General features: G+C 34.9%; 1 protein-coding gene across 1 annotated transcript in view; it reads left to right on the top strand.

The window, feature by feature from the left end:
- LOC149299785 (leucine-rich repeat- and IQ domain-containing protein 1-like) overlaps positions 1-18,938 on the top strand; it is a 58,062-nt gene that overhangs the window by 26,112 nt on the left and 13,012 nt on the right. The window contains exons 15-23 of the mRNA XM_089486050.1: positions 2,365-2,523; positions 3,510-3,932; positions 4,781-4,985; positions 6,616-6,735; positions 8,724-8,810; positions 9,857-9,990; positions 11,193-11,288; positions 11,382-11,470; positions 14,641-14,742. Coding sequence (XP_089342176.1) covers positions 2,365-2,523; positions 3,510-3,932; positions 4,781-4,985; positions 6,616-6,735; positions 8,724-8,810; positions 9,857-9,990; positions 11,193-11,288; positions 11,382-11,470; positions 14,641-14,742 — 1,415 coding nt within the window. The remainder of the gene's footprint in view (positions 1-2,364; positions 2,524-3,509; positions 3,933-4,780; positions 4,986-6,615; positions 6,736-8,723; positions 8,811-9,856; positions 9,991-11,192; positions 11,289-11,381; positions 11,471-14,640; positions 14,743-18,938) is intronic.

Consider the following 18,938-nt stretch of genomic DNA (forward strand, 5'->3'; position numbering starts at 1 on the left):
ATTACAGTCATGATTAATGACTGAGCCTCTTAAGTGTTGGAATATTCACTAGGAAGTTTTCGCTAAATGAAATATAGGTTCAGCCCTTCAACATGTGAAACACAGCTGGAAAAAAACTACTGTTGAGATCTTTTAATTCTCAGATATATTTCTTACCCCATTAATCAACCTGATTGGGCACTTTTTCTATTTAGAACTACTCGGCAATGACGTGTGCAATTTTTCACTCTAAAAGATTCATTTGTCTTTAACCTCTATTCTCAAAGACTGGATTATAGATATTCTCATTTAACCCTTGAATCGGTGACTCGGAGAACGTTTTCATCTCTGTGTGGGACTATTTTGATGAAGAAGAATTGGTTAGCGGTATCTAGTAGTCTTGATAGTGAACCATTTTGCAATTTTTTTCCATGGGTATAGAGGTAGCTCCTGCTTTATCCTACACCATAAAAACATGACCCTTTACCCTGCCACTTCCCTTACTCGTCTGTAGCTTGCAAACTTTAGATGGATTATGGGATTCAACAATCCATGTTTTCCTTTTTTTCCTTTCCTCTCTTATAACTATTATTCACAACATGACAGCCTTACGTTTAATACTCAGTGTGTGGTTTTAAAATCAAAAGCTTGCATGTGTACTTTATTCACTTTATAGTCTGCCATAGCAGGTTGGTCAACTTGTTTCTGGCTGACTAAGGTGTGGGGGGTGCAGCTTCAAAGAACATATGGAGAACACTGTCTTTCAGGTTACAAGTCTTGTTTTGTCTATATGCCCTGTATATTCTACTTTCTAGACATTCACATTTTAATCTGTTCGTTGCAAAGTAATTGTTTCCTGCTAAAGTAAATACCTGGACAAACCCACAAAATGACATATGTTCTCACCTCTTCAACTTGCTTAATATTATTACAGAACAGACTTGTTTTTGGCAACAATAATGTTCAAGATTTATTACAGTATAATTAGAAAATATTAAATTGCTGGGATTTTAGTTTTCAACAGTTAATTTCTGGGCTTAATATGCCTTTTTTTCTGGATCCATGTTTTTTCTAATGTCTGCACTGGTACTCCTATCTTAGTATTAAGTGGGGAAGCTATGCATAGCTATTGTATGTTTACTTTGTCATACTTATGGTAATTACAACTGAGCAGGGCCCTCCTCAACTGTTGTCTCTGTAAGTCAGTTTGTTATGTTACATACTACTTTTTTGTCTTCACTGCACATGGTAGCTGAGTGCCCCCTTGAAAGTCAAACACATCTCCCACTTATGTGACCGCATGGTATACTCACAGCCAGTAAACTTCAGCGATGGCTCTGGTGGGTCTATCAAAGCCCCTTGTTTGTATGTGAGGAATGCGGTCTCCTTAATTTCAATGGGTGTGCTTTCCTCCCACTGATTGGGTGCTTGAAGCAACCAACCAGTGGTGAGAAAAAAGGACCACTGACAGAAGCTGCAGGTTCTTCTAAATATAAGTGCTTTCATTTCATTTTTTTACATAAATAATATTTTATAATAATATGTATTCTTTGTTGGTGGTGCTGAATGGGACAGTTAGCTGTCCCCTTAAGTATTAAATTACATTTTCTGTGTACTTTGTTGTAGATCACTAGACTGATCTATACCTCTGTAGATACTAGTCTGTCACGGATCTGGCTAGTCTGACCGACTACCTCCGCTGACTTGTGCTCCCTCAGCCTAGGACACCACACACTTTCCCGGTTTCCCAGTCACTAGCCGAAACTCAGTGTAGGGTAAAACCAAACGAAGACTGATTTGGCCAAAACCAGTTCCAGGGATGGCCGGGGTAGATGTCTGTAGTAGTGGAACTGGGGGGAAGGGGACAACATAATAATGCACCATGGGGTGGAGGGGTCTGATATTAAATTAAAACAATGGCGGTCACTCCCTGGTTGCAGATCCAGGCTGTCTGACAGAGATAATCCCCTCAGACAGTGATGAGATGATACTGCTGGGGGTAGCCACAGAAGTCTTTAAAAACCCAGGGCCCATAGTCAATAGGGAGGAGGCTGGCAGTCAGGCCTCTCCAGTAGTCCCAGTGATGGAGGCTTCTGTCACACAGTCGATATCTCTAACTAATTTTTCTTCACTTTTTTATTTTTAGTTTTCTTTGTGATGCAACAGATTCTGAGATCTAATTTATTTAATATTGTGATAAGCTGACAAGTCAAAACAAGAAAAATGGATAAATTGAGGAGAGTTTTTTAATATTTTCATGGTTTGTGTCTTCAACATGACAAAATATTTTTTCATCACTGACATATTTAAATGAGTTTTGTAAGCACATTGTCTTGTTCTTCTTGAAAAATAATAGGCGTTCTTATTTATTTAATTCAATTTTAGGTATACACTTCTAAAACTATTGCCTGGCTTGAGATTACTTAATGATGAACATCTTTATCCTAAAGAAGACACTAATGGGTCAGTCGCAGGGACCTTTATGGCATTCTGTCAAGCACAGATACAGGTTATTAGAAAAAAATGGCAGATGCTACATGCTGGGTAAGAAAAAACAGTTACGTTTTCTCTGTAAGCATTTAATTATTAGTAATGTACATTGAGATAATGCGTTTTGACTTGTTTTGTTGATGGGAATGGCCAAGATTATTGCTAAAACCAGTCCTATATTGCTTGAAAAGCTTGCTAATAACCACAACACCAACAGGCAAATCCAGACTAAAAATGGCAGCGTTTTAAATGATTACTATAACCTATGTAAAAAACTAGATTAGATTTATCCGAGGATCTTGACTTGTTGTTCTATTTACATGTTAAGGTCCTTTCCAGTGCAGTCCCATAGCTTTGAACTGCCTCTAACCATTTTGTACCTGAATACCTTTGACTCAGAGGTGTGATAACATTCAGAAGGAACATAATTGCTGCATACATGAATGCACTTGAAATAAACCAAATTCACAGTGAAACTTGTATCATTGTATGACTGCTTCTCCAGCTAAATCACGGAGGTATCAAATGTATAGTTCTCTTTGGCCAGATATTAGGCATATGGAATAGTAATATCAATGGTGGTTCAATAAGGATTACAGCGTTAACAAAAAAGGTAAGAATAACAAAGGGTTAAAAATATGTTTAACAAGTCTCGTTTCAGGGGTAGGAGAACATTCAACCGTTATTGTGCTTATTGATCAAAAAAGTCACACTTTGCAGATATATTTATGCATCAGTTGCAAACACAAAAAATATATTATTTAACTTTTTCAATTTGATGCAGAAGTGCTACGTGTTTAGAATACATTTTATTTGTACATTCAAGTGTTAATTATATTGCAATCCTACTCATTTTGTCAAAGCTAGATTTTATATAACTTCCACCTTGTGTCTTGTATCACATTAGTTATTCTTTGTGTAAAGCGTCATGAAATAATGGATCTAAGTGTTTTTTGGGGTTTTTTTATTTATTTATGAATAAATTTGAATCTGGAAGCTGTTTATATATATTGTTTTGGTTTTTTTTCTTTTTATTGAAGCACATACTTGAAGGACCTGGAAAGTTACTGTGATACCTTGAAAGAATTGATGAAGCTTTCTAGTGAGCACCGATATGCTCATGAATATGGTGACATAGAAGATACAGAGAGAGAAGATCCAGAAATACTGGCAAATATTATGAAGCCACCTGGCATTGACAGCAGTCAACATAATAGCCTTGTTATCAGCGGCGCAAATGAAAATAAACAGGATGACTCCACAAGACAGATCACTTTTAGACAGCTAGTAAACTCCTCTGCAAATCCTAAGGGAAGAGACCAAGAAAAAAATAGTGAAAAAACTAGTGCCGAAACCAAAGTCACAGAGAATATCAGTAATGCTGGAAATGTAAAAAATAAGATTGTTTTATGTGAAACAAGAAAACCATCTATGTGTATGCCATCCATGAAAAGCAAGGAAAAGTAAGTCACATGTACATGAACTGCTTCTTTACTGAGAGTACTTTCTACCCAAAAACCTAGAGCTTTTTTGGTGTTTTTACAATATGTTTGTTTAGCTATGGATTCCCCTTTTTGAATTTTACTGCACCCATACAAATCAATTGTTTTAAGGACCGAAAGGGCTTTATTTTGATACCATAAAAAATGAAAAAAGTCATAGTAGGTGGACTGCCCTATACATTTTTTCTTAAATTTTTCCCCATTATATATATTTTTTTACATATATATCTTTGTAATGTTTCAGTGGCTGATGATCAGTCTCAGCAGCACTCACTACACCTGAATGGAGCGTCACGTTCTTTCTGAACGTGAGGTTTCCATTCATAAAGAAAGTCTCAGGTTATCATGTCGTTGCGTGAGGAGGGTGTGAGGCAGTCCCCTGCACCGTTGTGTAGCGATGTGGACACGTGTGCATACCACTAAATTATTCATTATGTTTCATGCTGTCATGGTTTTTGGGGACTTGTTTTGATAACAGCATAGAACATTGGGAAAGGTATAAGGGGTTAAGTCATGATGTCATGCACGTAAAATGACACTACCTCATTAACAGAATATGCCATTGGTACCAGTGCAACAGATGTCCTAATTTGATAGATTTATAACAAGATAGACTTTGACAATAAGATTAACGCACGTTAAGACATACTGGTACAGAAGACAAAGTGGGCCCTACTCTTGTGGTCTTACAATCTACTGGATTTTAGTGTCATCATGTCACATAGTACTGTGTAGCAAAGTGATTTGTGGTGTATGTTTAAATATCCTAGATGTTTATATTGTCTTGTTTTTTTCTTATTCACACTTAGCTCTGCTGCTATCATTATTCAGTCCCACTGGAGAGGGTATGTGATACGCCGAGACATAGATTACTATACAAAATTACACAAGGCCGCTTCGGTCATTCAGTGTGCTTGGAGGAATTATTCCATCAAGAAAAGATACTTGCAGAGGAAAAAGTATAACAAATTAGACCTTCCAGACACGAGAAATTGGGCTGCTACAGTTATACAGGTGAGTTCACGACGTTGTCAGCAGTGTGTTTTGTTTTTACTTATTTACTATGACCTATGAGTTCTATAGTATGGCTTTATTAATGAGCACTAAACAGGACACGTGACTTCAATGCATGTTTTTTTGCACATATGCAGCTGCGTAATCCTTATGTTAACAAGCATAACTAGGATGAGGCTATAATTTGTGTACTGAGTGGTACAGTACAGCTGGTGATTACTTCTCCATTCATGCGCACTGGTAATCAGGTGGTGCGTTTATACTGCAAGCCAAAAATCTGATTAATAGATACATGAACGGGCTGGCAAACGGAACAATTGTCCCCTGGGCTGCTCTGTTTTTAACATTTTGGGCCACTGCCAAAGGCTTTTTCTACATATGGCCACAAGGGTGTCTAGAGTAATAAGGGCTATAGGCAGCATTTACACCCTGACTATATCCCTTCAGTGCACCTTGGTAAAAATGCATTGGACAGGACAGAATTGCTACATTGTTAGCTAAATGTTTAGGGACACTATATTACTAGGGCTCTAGCTTTGGCTTCCCCCGGGGCCAAAAGGAGCCAGTCCTCCCCTGGCTCGATGTGTAGATTTAAAAAGGATATGATATAGTTTTAGATCAGGTATTAATCAATGAAGCATACAAATATTAGAAAAACAGACAGTGTTTATTTGCACATACAATATTAACTTTGCATTATTTCAATATAGTGTTTCCCATAATGAACCTGATCAGCTCACCCCTATTTAATTTGTATGATATCAAATATTTCCAACGTGTTGTACGACTGGTATAGGAATCAATTCTGGTGGTGGGTTTCATGTGTCTCTTTCAAATGCCCCTTTTAATGACCCTAACAACATGTAGTTTTTAAAGGTTCTATGAAAATGTGTTAACACCAAAACATTTTTTAAGTTAAATTCCCTATATATATATATATATATATAATATATAATATTTTTTGCAAAGCATAAAATGTTTCACTGGCCTCTGTTTCACAGCTTTACCTTACAAACACATTTTATACATCTAAAGTTAAATTACTTTAACACGCTGTAGAATTTTTGAAGAAGACGTTTGTTATCTTCTCATGTTTCAGATTAACAAAGAGCTAATTTAGGACAGACACAAGTGTATCTTCAAGGTATATTTTAAACCATTTTAAAGGACAGCTTAACTGTGCCTTTTACTTATGTTCTATAAATAGGACTCACCAACATCGGGATTTTCACACAAGAGGTTGTTTGAGTCTCACTAATTTCAAAGTTAAAGGTTGGAAGTACACACTTTGCCTTCTCTTTGTATCTCCTTTTCCCTCGGGCTCTCAAACACCCTGAAGGAATTGTCAAATTATTAATTAGTTGACCTGGGCTGTGCGTAGTGGAGGGAGTTGAAGAATTCCATTCTGCTTACTTGAAGAGACCCTCCTGGGTATTCTTAGCTTCAGACACATGCAGGCATTTAATTTGTCTTGTAGTTTTAGATGTCACATAAAGTTCAAAAAACAGATCATTGAGCTATTAAACCAGGCTTAGAGATGTTTTATCTTCCTAATGGGATAACATTGGGAATCTGTATTTTGAGATGATCTATGGCTTTCGCATGACATCGTTTTACATTTTTTATTCAGGCAGCTTGGAAGGGATTCTACTTGAGAAAAAAATTGGCTGCTGCCTTTGCAGCTATTGAAAGAGAAGAGCTGGAAGATGACTTTAAAGAAGTGAATTTGGATGATTTTACATTTGATGAAGTAAGAAGTCATTTTTAGGAGGGTGATTGCTCTCAAATGACTTATCTGGTTACTTTTTACCTTCCGCTGTTTCTTTACAACTCCTTAAAACAAATCTAACACACACACACACACATAGGGAGTTGTAAAAGTGTCTTCATCATAAAACGAATACAGTTGTAAAGTTATTAATATGTGCATCTATGTCCAAAAGGTTACCACCTGAAGAAGGTAACCAAGAATTTGTTTGCAGACGATCAGGTACAGCTTTGCTATCTGGCAAACCAGGCAAATGCTTGGTGGGTGATGGCGAAGGCGCCACACATTTACCTCTACAGCTGCTCCAGCGCCACATGGGGTAATTTAGCACCCGCTTTTTTTCTCTCAGTCTACCTCAACAGCCTACATATGAAAAAACATATTTTAACCCCTTAGGATCAGTGCTATTTCACAGTTTTCATGTTTTTGGTATATCTTTCATTAGCCCTAGCTATTTATTTTTAACATGGTACATCATTAATCCTAGATCAATTTTAACGTGGTACATCATTGATCCTAGAGGGGTTAAAAGTGCACAAATCACTTTACTGTACGAGAATTCTACCTCATCCATTCGGTTCTGTTCTTGGCATAAAAAGTCCATGGTTGACTAGAAAGTTACACCTTGAGATTAAAAGTTAGTTGTGTCCCTTTTTCCCCCATCTACAAAAACTGTATTGTACAGATGTATACTTGCCAATCAGACACAGACGCAAAAACACAAAGGAAATAACATTGTTATTAACGCATTTTAACACCATTGTTATTGGAGGCTGAACTTTAAGATCATTTCATACATCTCCAGGATTTTTTTGGTTCTCAAACATTCTTCTCATAAGGCAGGTGGATCTTTTTATTGTTATTTAGTCTGACCAATTCACCTGTGCACATATGAAGAGAGACTGGAAGGCTGCGCTCATGGTGGTTCTGGGCGATAACTGGAAACATACGACTTAATATTGATCTGCTGTCTGTAGAAACTACAGACGATTTAAATATGATATGCTTTGTTTATAAGTCATCATAATGGATGAAAGAATACCCTGTGTTTTATTTGATATGAGGAGTAAAGCAGACCTGGTCATTTTCCTCTATTATTTCCCATTCCTGTCATGTGAAAACAGTCAAATATCCATTACTTCTCACTTTCAATAAGCCAGCCTGCTCTGCATTACAGCTCGCCTGCTACAGTTTTGATTTTTATGTGAGACATCCCCTTTCAGCCATCTGTAGGAAAAGGAAAGTACATTTAACAGGATTTTGGAAAAACATTAAGCCCCCCCCCCATGACCCTGGTGTGGGTAACCTGTAGTTTTCTAGTTGTTTGTGAATCATGGCCAAAGTCACAGGGGTTGTAGTTACCCAGCTGTTGGCGACCTCTGCTACAAATGTATTTAAATGATTTTTTTTCTTGCTTTAAACTCATACACTGTACTAAAGCACTGCATTACCTTTTATAAGGGGGTACGTTATTGGGAAGATGAATCTGGATTGTAATTGTAAAACTTTAACGTAGTTTCTTATTGGCTGAATTGTTATATAAGAAGAAGCTATATTGTTTATACCACATCTTAGTGCTTTTCTATGGTTCTTCAAGCTATGCTCGACCTGCTGCTGTTAGTGTAGGCTCTGTGTACAAATTATGTTAATGTCTTGAGCAGTCTAGAGGAAGACAGCAGATAGCGCTATGCTGCTTTTAGTGTTGTGATATATGGCACATAGTCCCTCTCTTCAGAGTTAAGAGTTTATATAGTCCCAAAAATTACACAGCGCTTCTTACAGCACATACATTCGAAGGGTATAGGGAAACTAGAAACTAAGACAAAGCAATACATTAGGTAAAGGGGGCCCTTGCGGCCTATAGAAATGTTTTCTTACTAGCAGTGACGTTTTTTTTCTATGCTGTAAACATACTATAAGGTTTTATTAAAGTTGTATTGAGACTACCAGATTATTTTGTTTCCTCTCAGAATGAGTTGGAGAAAGAATGGACTCTTGAATCCACTGATTTCCCATCTGCAGTACTCCATTGCTCAAAGAAACCAGGACAATCAAAGGTAACATTTCCCTCTAATGTTTTCGTATCTCATCATCCATAAGGGTTTTCTTCACACTCTTGACTTATTGACCCCTTCTTCAAATGCCATTGACCTTTTCCCCAGGATTCAGTCTTCCTTTGTTTTTGTTAATTTTCGAAAATTGAGGGTCTTTGTTTTGGACATCTTTCAGTGCTTTATTTCACAGTAGCAATGTATAAAAAAACAAAACTAAAGAGAGTGGATAAAAAGCAATCTTGTGATAAAGACCAGCTGCATGTTTGGCAACACATTAAATATTAGTAGTTGATGGAGTACTGAAAATACTGAAAATCTTCAATGTCAAATGTTAACAGCTGAGCTTTTTCAAAGGAACATTACATTGTACTGTTTTTTCCCCCCAAAGCATTTAGTTCACCAAAAGATTTTTTTGCCAGTAGAAGTTGTCAGGATGTTTTGGCAGCTTGGTTCATGACATGTTCATCAGAAGGGCCCCATAATGGAGCTTGTTCCCATATTGAAAATGAACTAGTTAATCCATTATTTTCTGACGGGTTTATACGGGGTTTGGCTGTCGTAGCAGAGCTGTGCTGTATCAATATGTGGAGCAGGTTGGTGGACAGCTGAGGCCTAGCAGTAATGCACAACGTGCAATACCTTTTCATTAGAGCATGAGCCAACTGAGGAGATCCTCTGAGCTCCCCGGACTGCCCCAAGGAGTGTTTCAAATGAATGGATGTCTTTGCCTCTTGCCACACCCACCAACATCGGTGTCTTGATTTAGACACCTGAATTGTTTAGGGGGTATGCTTTAATTCTACCATATACTTTAAAAAATGATGATGTCGGTATACATATGTTTTAATGGGTCATGTCAAACAAGATGACAACCTTTTCTGATATCCAGTTACAATAAGCACAGATGATAAGATCTTATATTTTTTGTTATGCATTCTGTGTACATTGTTTATCTGAACCAAAATGATTTGTTTTAACAAAAATGATTAAGAGCAGTAGTCTAGTAGAATAATAATATGATAAGTTGCATATGTCGTTATTGCCATCAGTTTCCGAAGGCGTTTACCGTTCCAGAAGATGGGTCATATTCTTTATCGTGGAACCCAGTGGAAGCATGGCAAGACTCTAACGGTTCAGAAACCAACAGTGCATTTACATATGAAAGAACGGATTCTGACAGCAAGTAAGAATAGATTGATTGATTTGTTCATAAATAACATTAAAAACTGAAGCAAAAGCCAAGTGTGTCTATATACATCTGGATACAACTGTAATATATGCTTTGCATGCCGACATTTGCTAACTAAAGATCAGTGATCAGAGTAACTAATGTAGAAAACATACTGATTGAACATACACACCCACACACACACACACCATACCTTCAAAGTGTTACTTTTGGAAGAGCAGTCCCTCTTTTGGTATGAACTCCCCCCTAGTCCCTTTTCTAGGAGGTGATGGTTGATGTATGAGACTTTATACAGCATTAAAACCCAAAAGTGTGTTTTTAAATAACATAAAATGTGGTTACGTGTGAAACAGTGTACATAAAACATAATATTCTACTTACAAAAGAACTAAAAACAGCGATCAAAGTCACAGTTGTACCTAAAAAGCCATGCATCTAACCTTCCCTCCTATAACAAAAGTGTCCCTTTGGCAATTTGAAGTGTTGGAAGGTAGGTAGCACTCCCACCCACAAGGAAACACGTTTATCTTATATGATACATTTGTGGAAATAATGTATTGTACAATTTTATTATTTGTTGCCTAATTCTTTATCAAATTAGATGCTGGATAGAGACTCATAATAACCATACATGTTGCGTTATCTTGAAATTGTGACTTACAAGACTTTGAAATACAAGACTGGAGATGTTATTTCACAAAATCCCCTTAATAACATTATTGGTTTTAAAGTTTACATATGATAATTCTAGTAACATGATTTTATTAAGTTATCTTTCTTGTATAATTGTGCCATCCGCGTCTTTAATTTATCTACAGGATAACAATATGTTGGTTAAAAGAATTAGTGTTTGGAAGTTTTAAATCATATGAACACAGTTAGCTTTTTTATTTAGTGGAAGAACATGCCTTTCCGTATATCTAGATAAAGATATGGATATTTTTTTTTGTGGGGGACAGGATTTGTGTGCTGAAGGTAATTTTTGAAACGTTCTTTAAGTAATTGAAATGTAAACATTTCAATATGTTAACAGACTTTTAGAACCTTTCATGGTAAAATCTTCCACTGCTATTTAAACTAGATTTTATTTCAGATTTTGGAATGCATAAACAGTTGGCTAAAACTGCACTAGACTACAAAGACATAGTACGTTTTGGTTTTTAACTGATTTGGCCTACTATTTCATCTCATGTCAGGTTGGAGAAACAAAATGTGTCACATGTGTCTAGCACACAGTCTCCCACTGATGGTTCATTCAGGTCTGAGAGAGAAGAAAAAATTTCCCAGGAGTGGTACGTAAAACACTTCCCATACTACCAGATTGTGTCATCATTAAAATGCAAGCAAAAAAAGAAATATATATATATAAATATCGTTTCCTACAGGGGGTTTAAGGACTCTGCAACAGCTCAGCTTATGCTGAAGAGAGCTCAGAAAATGAAATCGAAAAAAGGCAAAAATAAAAAAATGTTAGGTAAGTCATTAACTTGTAAATGGATCACCCTACGCGTATTGTTACTGTTTAACGAATGCAGCTCTTGTGCATAGATCCATCGGATACATCTATTCATGAAAATGAAGCACATATGACGGCTTCTGAACAGTATCACATGATCAATGTGTACGAGTGATTGATGCTCTGTAATGTTTATAAGCCACATTCTTTGACAGTATATGTTTCCATGACTATTCTGTGTGTACAGTTAATAAAATGTATGTGTATAAATATTTGTTTGTACATGTATGTTTCATTTTCTTAACTAAAATTATGTATAAGATGTTTGGTGCATCATTTGATCATATTCTAAAATGTTTATTAAAAATATGGGGGGCTGTGTATATGTATACAACACTTTGTGTAAGATGCCATCGGATCTAATTGCTAAATCCTGTTTTCCAAAAGTAATTTCGGCTTTTAAGTCAGGCATTAAGAGTGCTGTGTTATTCCACCAGTAAATGATACAAAGCATTCATTTTCTATTATATTTCTCTGGTGTTTTCATATATTGAGGGCACGGGATTACAAGGCAATCACGTGAATACCACATAGAGCTAATCCTTGGTTGACCTCACATGAAAGGATCTGAAGTCCCCTTAAAGGTCAAGACACACACACGTTCCCTTTAGTTACATTCAGGTCTTTTAACTGTTTTGGGGTTTTTTTTTTTCCTCCTGAAAAACCATTCTTGGAGGAAAAATGATTTAAGCCTTCAGACAAATGGATACATTGCTCCATTTAAGTTTAATACGTTTAATGGAGAATTTAAGGTATATTTATATAAAAAATCTATTCTAGCTTTTGCAAACACAGATTGTTTCTTAAGTAACTTAAGTTAATAATGAGAATTACCAATAGATCTGTTGCTAAAAATAAATCTTAACATAGAATAAATTCTACATGCTGGTCAGTCTGCTCATTAAGACATACAGCAGTCAGGTCTATTATATTATTATATTTGACTTTTTAAAAACATGATTGAACTATAAAAGTCTTTACCCAAAAACTTTCCCCCAATTTGTTGCCACCAAACATTTTTACCCTGGAGGAGTATATATTAAAGTGGAAAACGGGCATAAAATCATGATTATATTCGCTTTTGGTCTTTCAAGATGTATTTAATATCTCAAAAGCCAGATGGGATATATCAACATTTTTCTCCAGTTCCAAATAATTTCAGTGGTGCTCCATATTTTCTTCACCCCTTTTCAACCTAAAATAATACATATTTGATATTGGAAATTATGATAGCCTTCTATTATTAGTAGCCCTTGTGTAACAGTGCAGTATTGCGATATCTTGCCAGGTGTTTCAGAGTTTTTCTATCACACTATTAGACACAATCACAGCACTGGCATGGCTTTCATTTCATAAATAATAAGCAAAATGTGTTAATGGTCCAAATACTTTTCTCATCCAGGTTCTTCTGTATAGGTAGTTAGGATTACATGCTTTTGTCTCAAGGAAGAATCTGCACATGCAGACCTCTGGAATATTAGCACATACTGAGCAAAAAATGCACCCAAAGTACAACCAGATTTTAAAATTATTATATAAATCATAAAAAAATCAAGGGAGATTGTATTATTCTCATAAAAATAAGATCATAATGTTAGATTATTATATAAATCCAGCATATGTCCAAAGCATATAGTTGAAGTTTTCTGATATTACCAACCAAGTCTTCTTCAGCTGTATATGCTGAAGTAAAACATAAAACCAAACCAGAAACCCCTGTTTTGTCTCATTGAGTTTAACCAAAATACTGTGTACTGTGGTATTTCTACAGTCTCGGGTAGTTTTTCCATTAAGTAAATTAATTATATAACCCAACCAATGAAGAATGCAATGAAGAGTTTGCATTATGCAAATCATTCCACCACTGTAGAGATGTGGTAGAAGGCCAAAAATTTACATACATTTGAGCATGCATAACCGAAAATTGAGTTTTTCACAATAAAGGCTCCAGGATCCTATAGAATAGGATTATACAGGCTAATACACATTTTGTAAGCATCACAAAATATAGAAAGCCGTATTAGTATGGAATACTTCTGGAGGTTACAGACATCAGTAAAACATATTTTTGATAAAAACAGATTTCTCTTCACATCACTAGTCCTCTCCTGTCTGTTAAACCCTCTTCTAGTTCATATGTAATTAATAAGTCTGCATTAAATTACATCCTCGTGAAGAAAGGAATGGATGCTTTGTAGAACACGCTAAGGAGATCCACAAAAACAAGATGTGTGGTTAGCAATTAAATAACATTTTCTTCATTACTCTGCTGTGGAACTATTAAAGGTACAGCAGCCAAATGACGTAAGAATTACGGTCAGTTTATAATATCAAAAACCAAAGGGTCGCATTTCAGTGCTTGTGGTTTTCAAATGGCGTCTCGGAGAAGCATCCCATTTTAAAAAGGTCTTTAACATGATGATACAGACATGCTTTGAAGTTGAAGTTAGAAAAAATTAATTCAAGGTTTTTGAAGCATGCCAGTCTAGGTTTTCACTATTTTCATCTGCTTGGCTGCGTCTTGATTAGAGACATTTTGTTCTTTGCTGTTCATCGTTGCTGCTTCTTGTCGCGTCTGTTTTAATAAATGTGTGTTCAGAATCAGCTCTAGGATAATACAAAAATGGACTATGTAAGTATGAATGCATGTTGCAGTACAAAACATAACAGGTTTAATCTAATATTAGTTATTAGGCATTACGTATACCACACTTAATACCTGTTTTCTATTTCATGAAAAATATAATGTCCAAATATTTGGATTATTAAGTGTGTGAATATAGACGCATAGTTTATGGATTAGACTGCGGGTGAAAAGAAGGGTCCAACATAAGCATAAGCAAAATGGGGGCATATGCACAGCACTGCTTTACGATTTACTATAAATCGTATAAATTAGATTTTGTCGCTTATACAATCTAAATAACTTTTCTCTGAAGTTGATCAAATGATGTTGTTATTAACTATCCATTTGAGACCTTGCTGTGCATTTTTGGTTGTTACATTTTTATACTAGAAATAAAACCGCCATCTTAATCCAAATGTACATTGTACAAAGAGTGGAACAAAGTTCAAAAGAGCAAAACAGATCACAGCCTTTTAATTTTAACATGCGCTTTTTCATTTAGATCCAGCTGTGCGCTTGGCGTTGTTCAAAAATAATGAAAATAAACATGTTTCTGTGAAGCCACCAAAGAAGGCACCGCCGATGAAAGTAGGCTATTTTCAAGGTGTGTACTTTTTTTCTGCTGTCACATAATGTAATTTCATATATATATATATATATATATATATATATATATATATATATATATATATATGTATGTTTCTGTGTTATTTTAGATTTACATTACACTATATGCTCTTAAACCTACTACACTGATAAGTCAATTAGAAATAAGCGAAAATTAAAACACAAGTATTCACAGAATCATTCAAAAAGGAAATAATTGTCTTGAAGGCTATGCGTTCAACTAACATTTTTATTATCAGAGACATTACAATGCGTAAAATATCAAGGGAATCGAGTTTAATAATTGAGCAGCAGATTTACAGAAATCTTGCACTTATGCATTTGGCATAAAACATTCGACGGCTACAGCTTTCTTATTATTTTATAACGTATTACTGTGTTGGAGCTTGACGCTGAACCCTGCTTGGATCCAAACACTGGTAATGCCTCAGTATTTTGTTTTATGCAGTTATTGAAAATGTCCAGTTTGCTATTGAATGTGGTATATTTGCACGCACTTGCAAGGCTGAAATTCCAGGGTTTCAAATAAAGAACATGAAAGAAGATCATATACATGATTCCCTATTCTAACCCTGTCACTGGCCCCTTTAGAAAGATGTTACTCTGTTTGATCAAGTTCTTCTGCATAATGGACATGGAAAATAAATGCATAATTACTACTGGATATGCCAGAGATAGCCTTGTTTAGCCATGTTAACCACACTGTACTCTTAACAAATTACACGTTTACCGTTTTGCCAAGCTTCAGATCATTTTAATACATTTTGTGTTTTAAAATCATTCATACCAAGACCAAAGGACCAAAAGTTATTTCCTATAAAGATATTCAATCTATATAAAAATATTCAGAATAGATATATCAACTCCAGAGAGCTCATCAATTTTAAATTATAAAACCATTGATCACATAAGTTTCTTTTGTTTAGATAAACAATATGTGCTTATGGTTTTGTTTGGTTATGTTTAATGTTTTGAATACATATGAGACCAATGTGAAATAATCTAGATAATTTAAAAAATGAAGATCTTTACATATTCCAGGTTTTCAGAGATGTAGAACTCTTTAGACTATAAAACACTATGTCACTGAGCAGCAGTTGAGATAGGCTTGTCAGTTCACAGTGAGAACATAATCAATATTTGTCATTAGAACACTCTTGTGCATAAAATACACAAATTTATATTCTACAATTACTATATTTTTCTCCCCATTGTGCAAGCACCCCTTAGTGGATCTATATTGTGTTGGACAGTGGGAAAGTGTCTTTTTTGGGGTTGCAGCTGCCTATTGTTGGAAAGTACTTTTTGTTTTTTTTGTTATCACTGGGTGATCACTTATGATTATCAATTAGGAATACATTCTTTATTGATTCATTCATTCATTAGAAAGGGTACCTAGAATAACCTGCACCCAAGTCGTTCAAGGTTCGTCCATGGTTGAAATTAATTATTTCTGTGCTTTTTATGGGTTGTCTACACAGTCCATTTTAATCAACCCTAACCTGGATTAGGCATGATTTGTTAGAAACTGTCTTTATTCAAAAAATGTATATATGGAGAACTATATTGTTCATATGACTTCCAGTTTGACATGGCAGTAGCGGGAAGTTGATTTGGAATGTTTTTTACGAATGCCACATAGGCAAACAAGTGCAAAATGTGGTACTGTTGATACATACCGAAATTCGATTTTGCAGAATGTCCTTTTAGAGTAAGATCATAAAATGTAATGGCTGTTGTATAATATAGAGGGAAAATTGACAAATTTGGTTGCTTAAGAGTGAAATAAAGTCTATGCCGACTCCTCCATTGATATTATTTACTATGAGTAATGTAAATAGGCATTATCAAATAATATCATATTTAGATGTATTTACACGTTATTATTATTATTTATTGTTTCATATAGCACCATCAACAAGTAGTATATAACATAACAATTTGACTTACAGAAACAACAGGTAAGCAGGGCCCTAATCAAACCAGCTTACGATCTATAATACTTTTTTAATTTCTTAAATTTTGACTGTGTGAGTCATACTTTGACAGTTGTACAGAATTAGATTATCGTGTTTGCTTGATGGCAAATAATTTCTGATAACTCCCTAATAAAAATACGTGAACTGCTATTCAGTGCCCCTGGGAAAACTTCTAGGGACTCCAGAGACACCTATTCCCTTAGAACCTGCTCTTTGAACATACAATTTGCAATCCCAGAGATTTCTTTGAGAGATGGTAAAAATATATTTGTTCCACACCTGTATATGGTCATGTTTTACAGTATTATAAAATGTAGCCATCGATCCATAATTTAATTTTACACACTTTGCATTTTTTATTGTAATTAAGATTCTCTTTAGTAGATGCGCCTTATTCTGATATTGTTAGGTTATATTTTATCATATTTAAAGCTTCATACCTTTATGAAAAGATTTGCCATACAGTCATTTTCTGAATGCTGTATTTTGCATTTATGTAGCTTTCTACATATTTTCTAAAATGCTTTGTGTATATGAAAAGCAAATTAAATACGGGTAATGTTGCGTCACCTAGATCCTCCTTTCGTCTTTTTTTACAAATATATCGAAAGTGCATATAGCACTTAAAGACTTATCTTTGTTGACACCCTGTTACGCTAGTGAACCTGACTGATTGTAATCATAATTTCAGTGGTACTTTATTATAATATTTTGCACATAGTAAATTATGTATTAATTGGAGTGTGTAAATTATGTATTAAAGAGGAGTGATTGCAGTGTGTAAAGTATGGCGTTGCCTAAGTAAGTAATAACAACAAAATTAAATAGTGTGTTCACAGGTTTACATTTGGGAGATGCACCAAGCAAAGGGAATATACAGTATAATCTTCTTTTATTGTTCAAAAGGATCTCTAAACTGACTCCAAAATTTAGTTGTAAAATATCATATAAATATATATATAAAATGTGTAAAATGCATACTTTAAAACAAAAATGTTAAGTTTGTAATGAAATAGTTATGCATTTTAAACATTTCATAATATAGTTTATACAATGTATTATATCTATATATCTATATATATTTATATATACAGTGTGTGTATATATGTATGTATATATATGTTAATGTAAAATTGTTTTGTTTTTGTTTGTTTTTTAATCAAATGCTCGTGGATCTGTGCAAGGTAATTATAACAGTTTAGAACAGTAAACTTAAAATCAAGAAACTGCATTGGGTACGACGCCTTCAACTTGCATTAGAATTTTAAAAATGTTATTCATTATCATATTTACTTATAACTTACAGTCCTCAGGTAACATTGAGCTGGCCACCTTGGGGCATGTTTTAATACTAAAGAAATGATCTAATTCCTGGCACCATTGTGTGTGTTGTCCTCATCTGTCTAGGACTAAGCATTTGTGGTTAGCGCTGGTAATTCTTACATCCAGTGGATTAAATCATATATAGACAGGTTTTAATTAGTGAGCTTCTCTGTCCTTTTTTTTTTTTTTTTTTTTTTGCTTAGCACTAAGTCGAAGATTTATCATGTTTGTTAGCTGTTTCTGTAAAAAAAAGGAGCAAAAAGTTTACAATGCAATGCACTTGAAATCCGCATCCGTATTATTTTGATAACCAAACCGGCTCCTAACAATGTATCCTAAATTTCCTACAACCAATCGTATTTTCTTATTGATCTAGCCATTATAATAAATATTGTAGGAAGCCTTTTCATCATGTTTGATACTTTATCATATCACGGGTTTCTTTACGGGGCAAAAGTGTATTTTACCGCTGGCACAAAACTAATGATCAGAGTATTAACAGAATAAAGCTCAAGTTATTTTATGAAGTGGGTGCAAAATGATACTGACCACTCAATTAAACCTCAAATAATTTCCTCATAGCATCCCTTTCAGATAAAGTATTTAGATTTGCTTTCAGAGGCTATTGAGGCAGTAGCATAACATTGGCCACCCTGTGGACTATTTCCATTGGTAACAGTATACAGACAGTTGTAGACCAAACTATTGCTACGCAAGGCTCCAGCATAAATGCTTATATTTGTTTATGATTCATCTAGGATAAGAGAGCATAAGTATCTGGTTAAGAATAGAAACGGCAGGAGTTTTTTTTTATTTTATTTTCATTATTATTATTTTTTTGATCACTCAAATTTTAATTAAAGCAGTTCAG

This window comes from Sceloporus occidentalis, unplaced genomic scaffold (assembly GCF_023333645.1).
Source record: "Sceloporus occidentalis isolate IW3139 unplaced genomic scaffold, rSceOcc1.0.p SCAF_28, whole genome shotgun sequence".
Classification (NCBI taxonomy): Eukaryota; Metazoa; Chordata; class Lepidosauria; order Squamata; family Phrynosomatidae; genus Sceloporus; species Sceloporus occidentalis.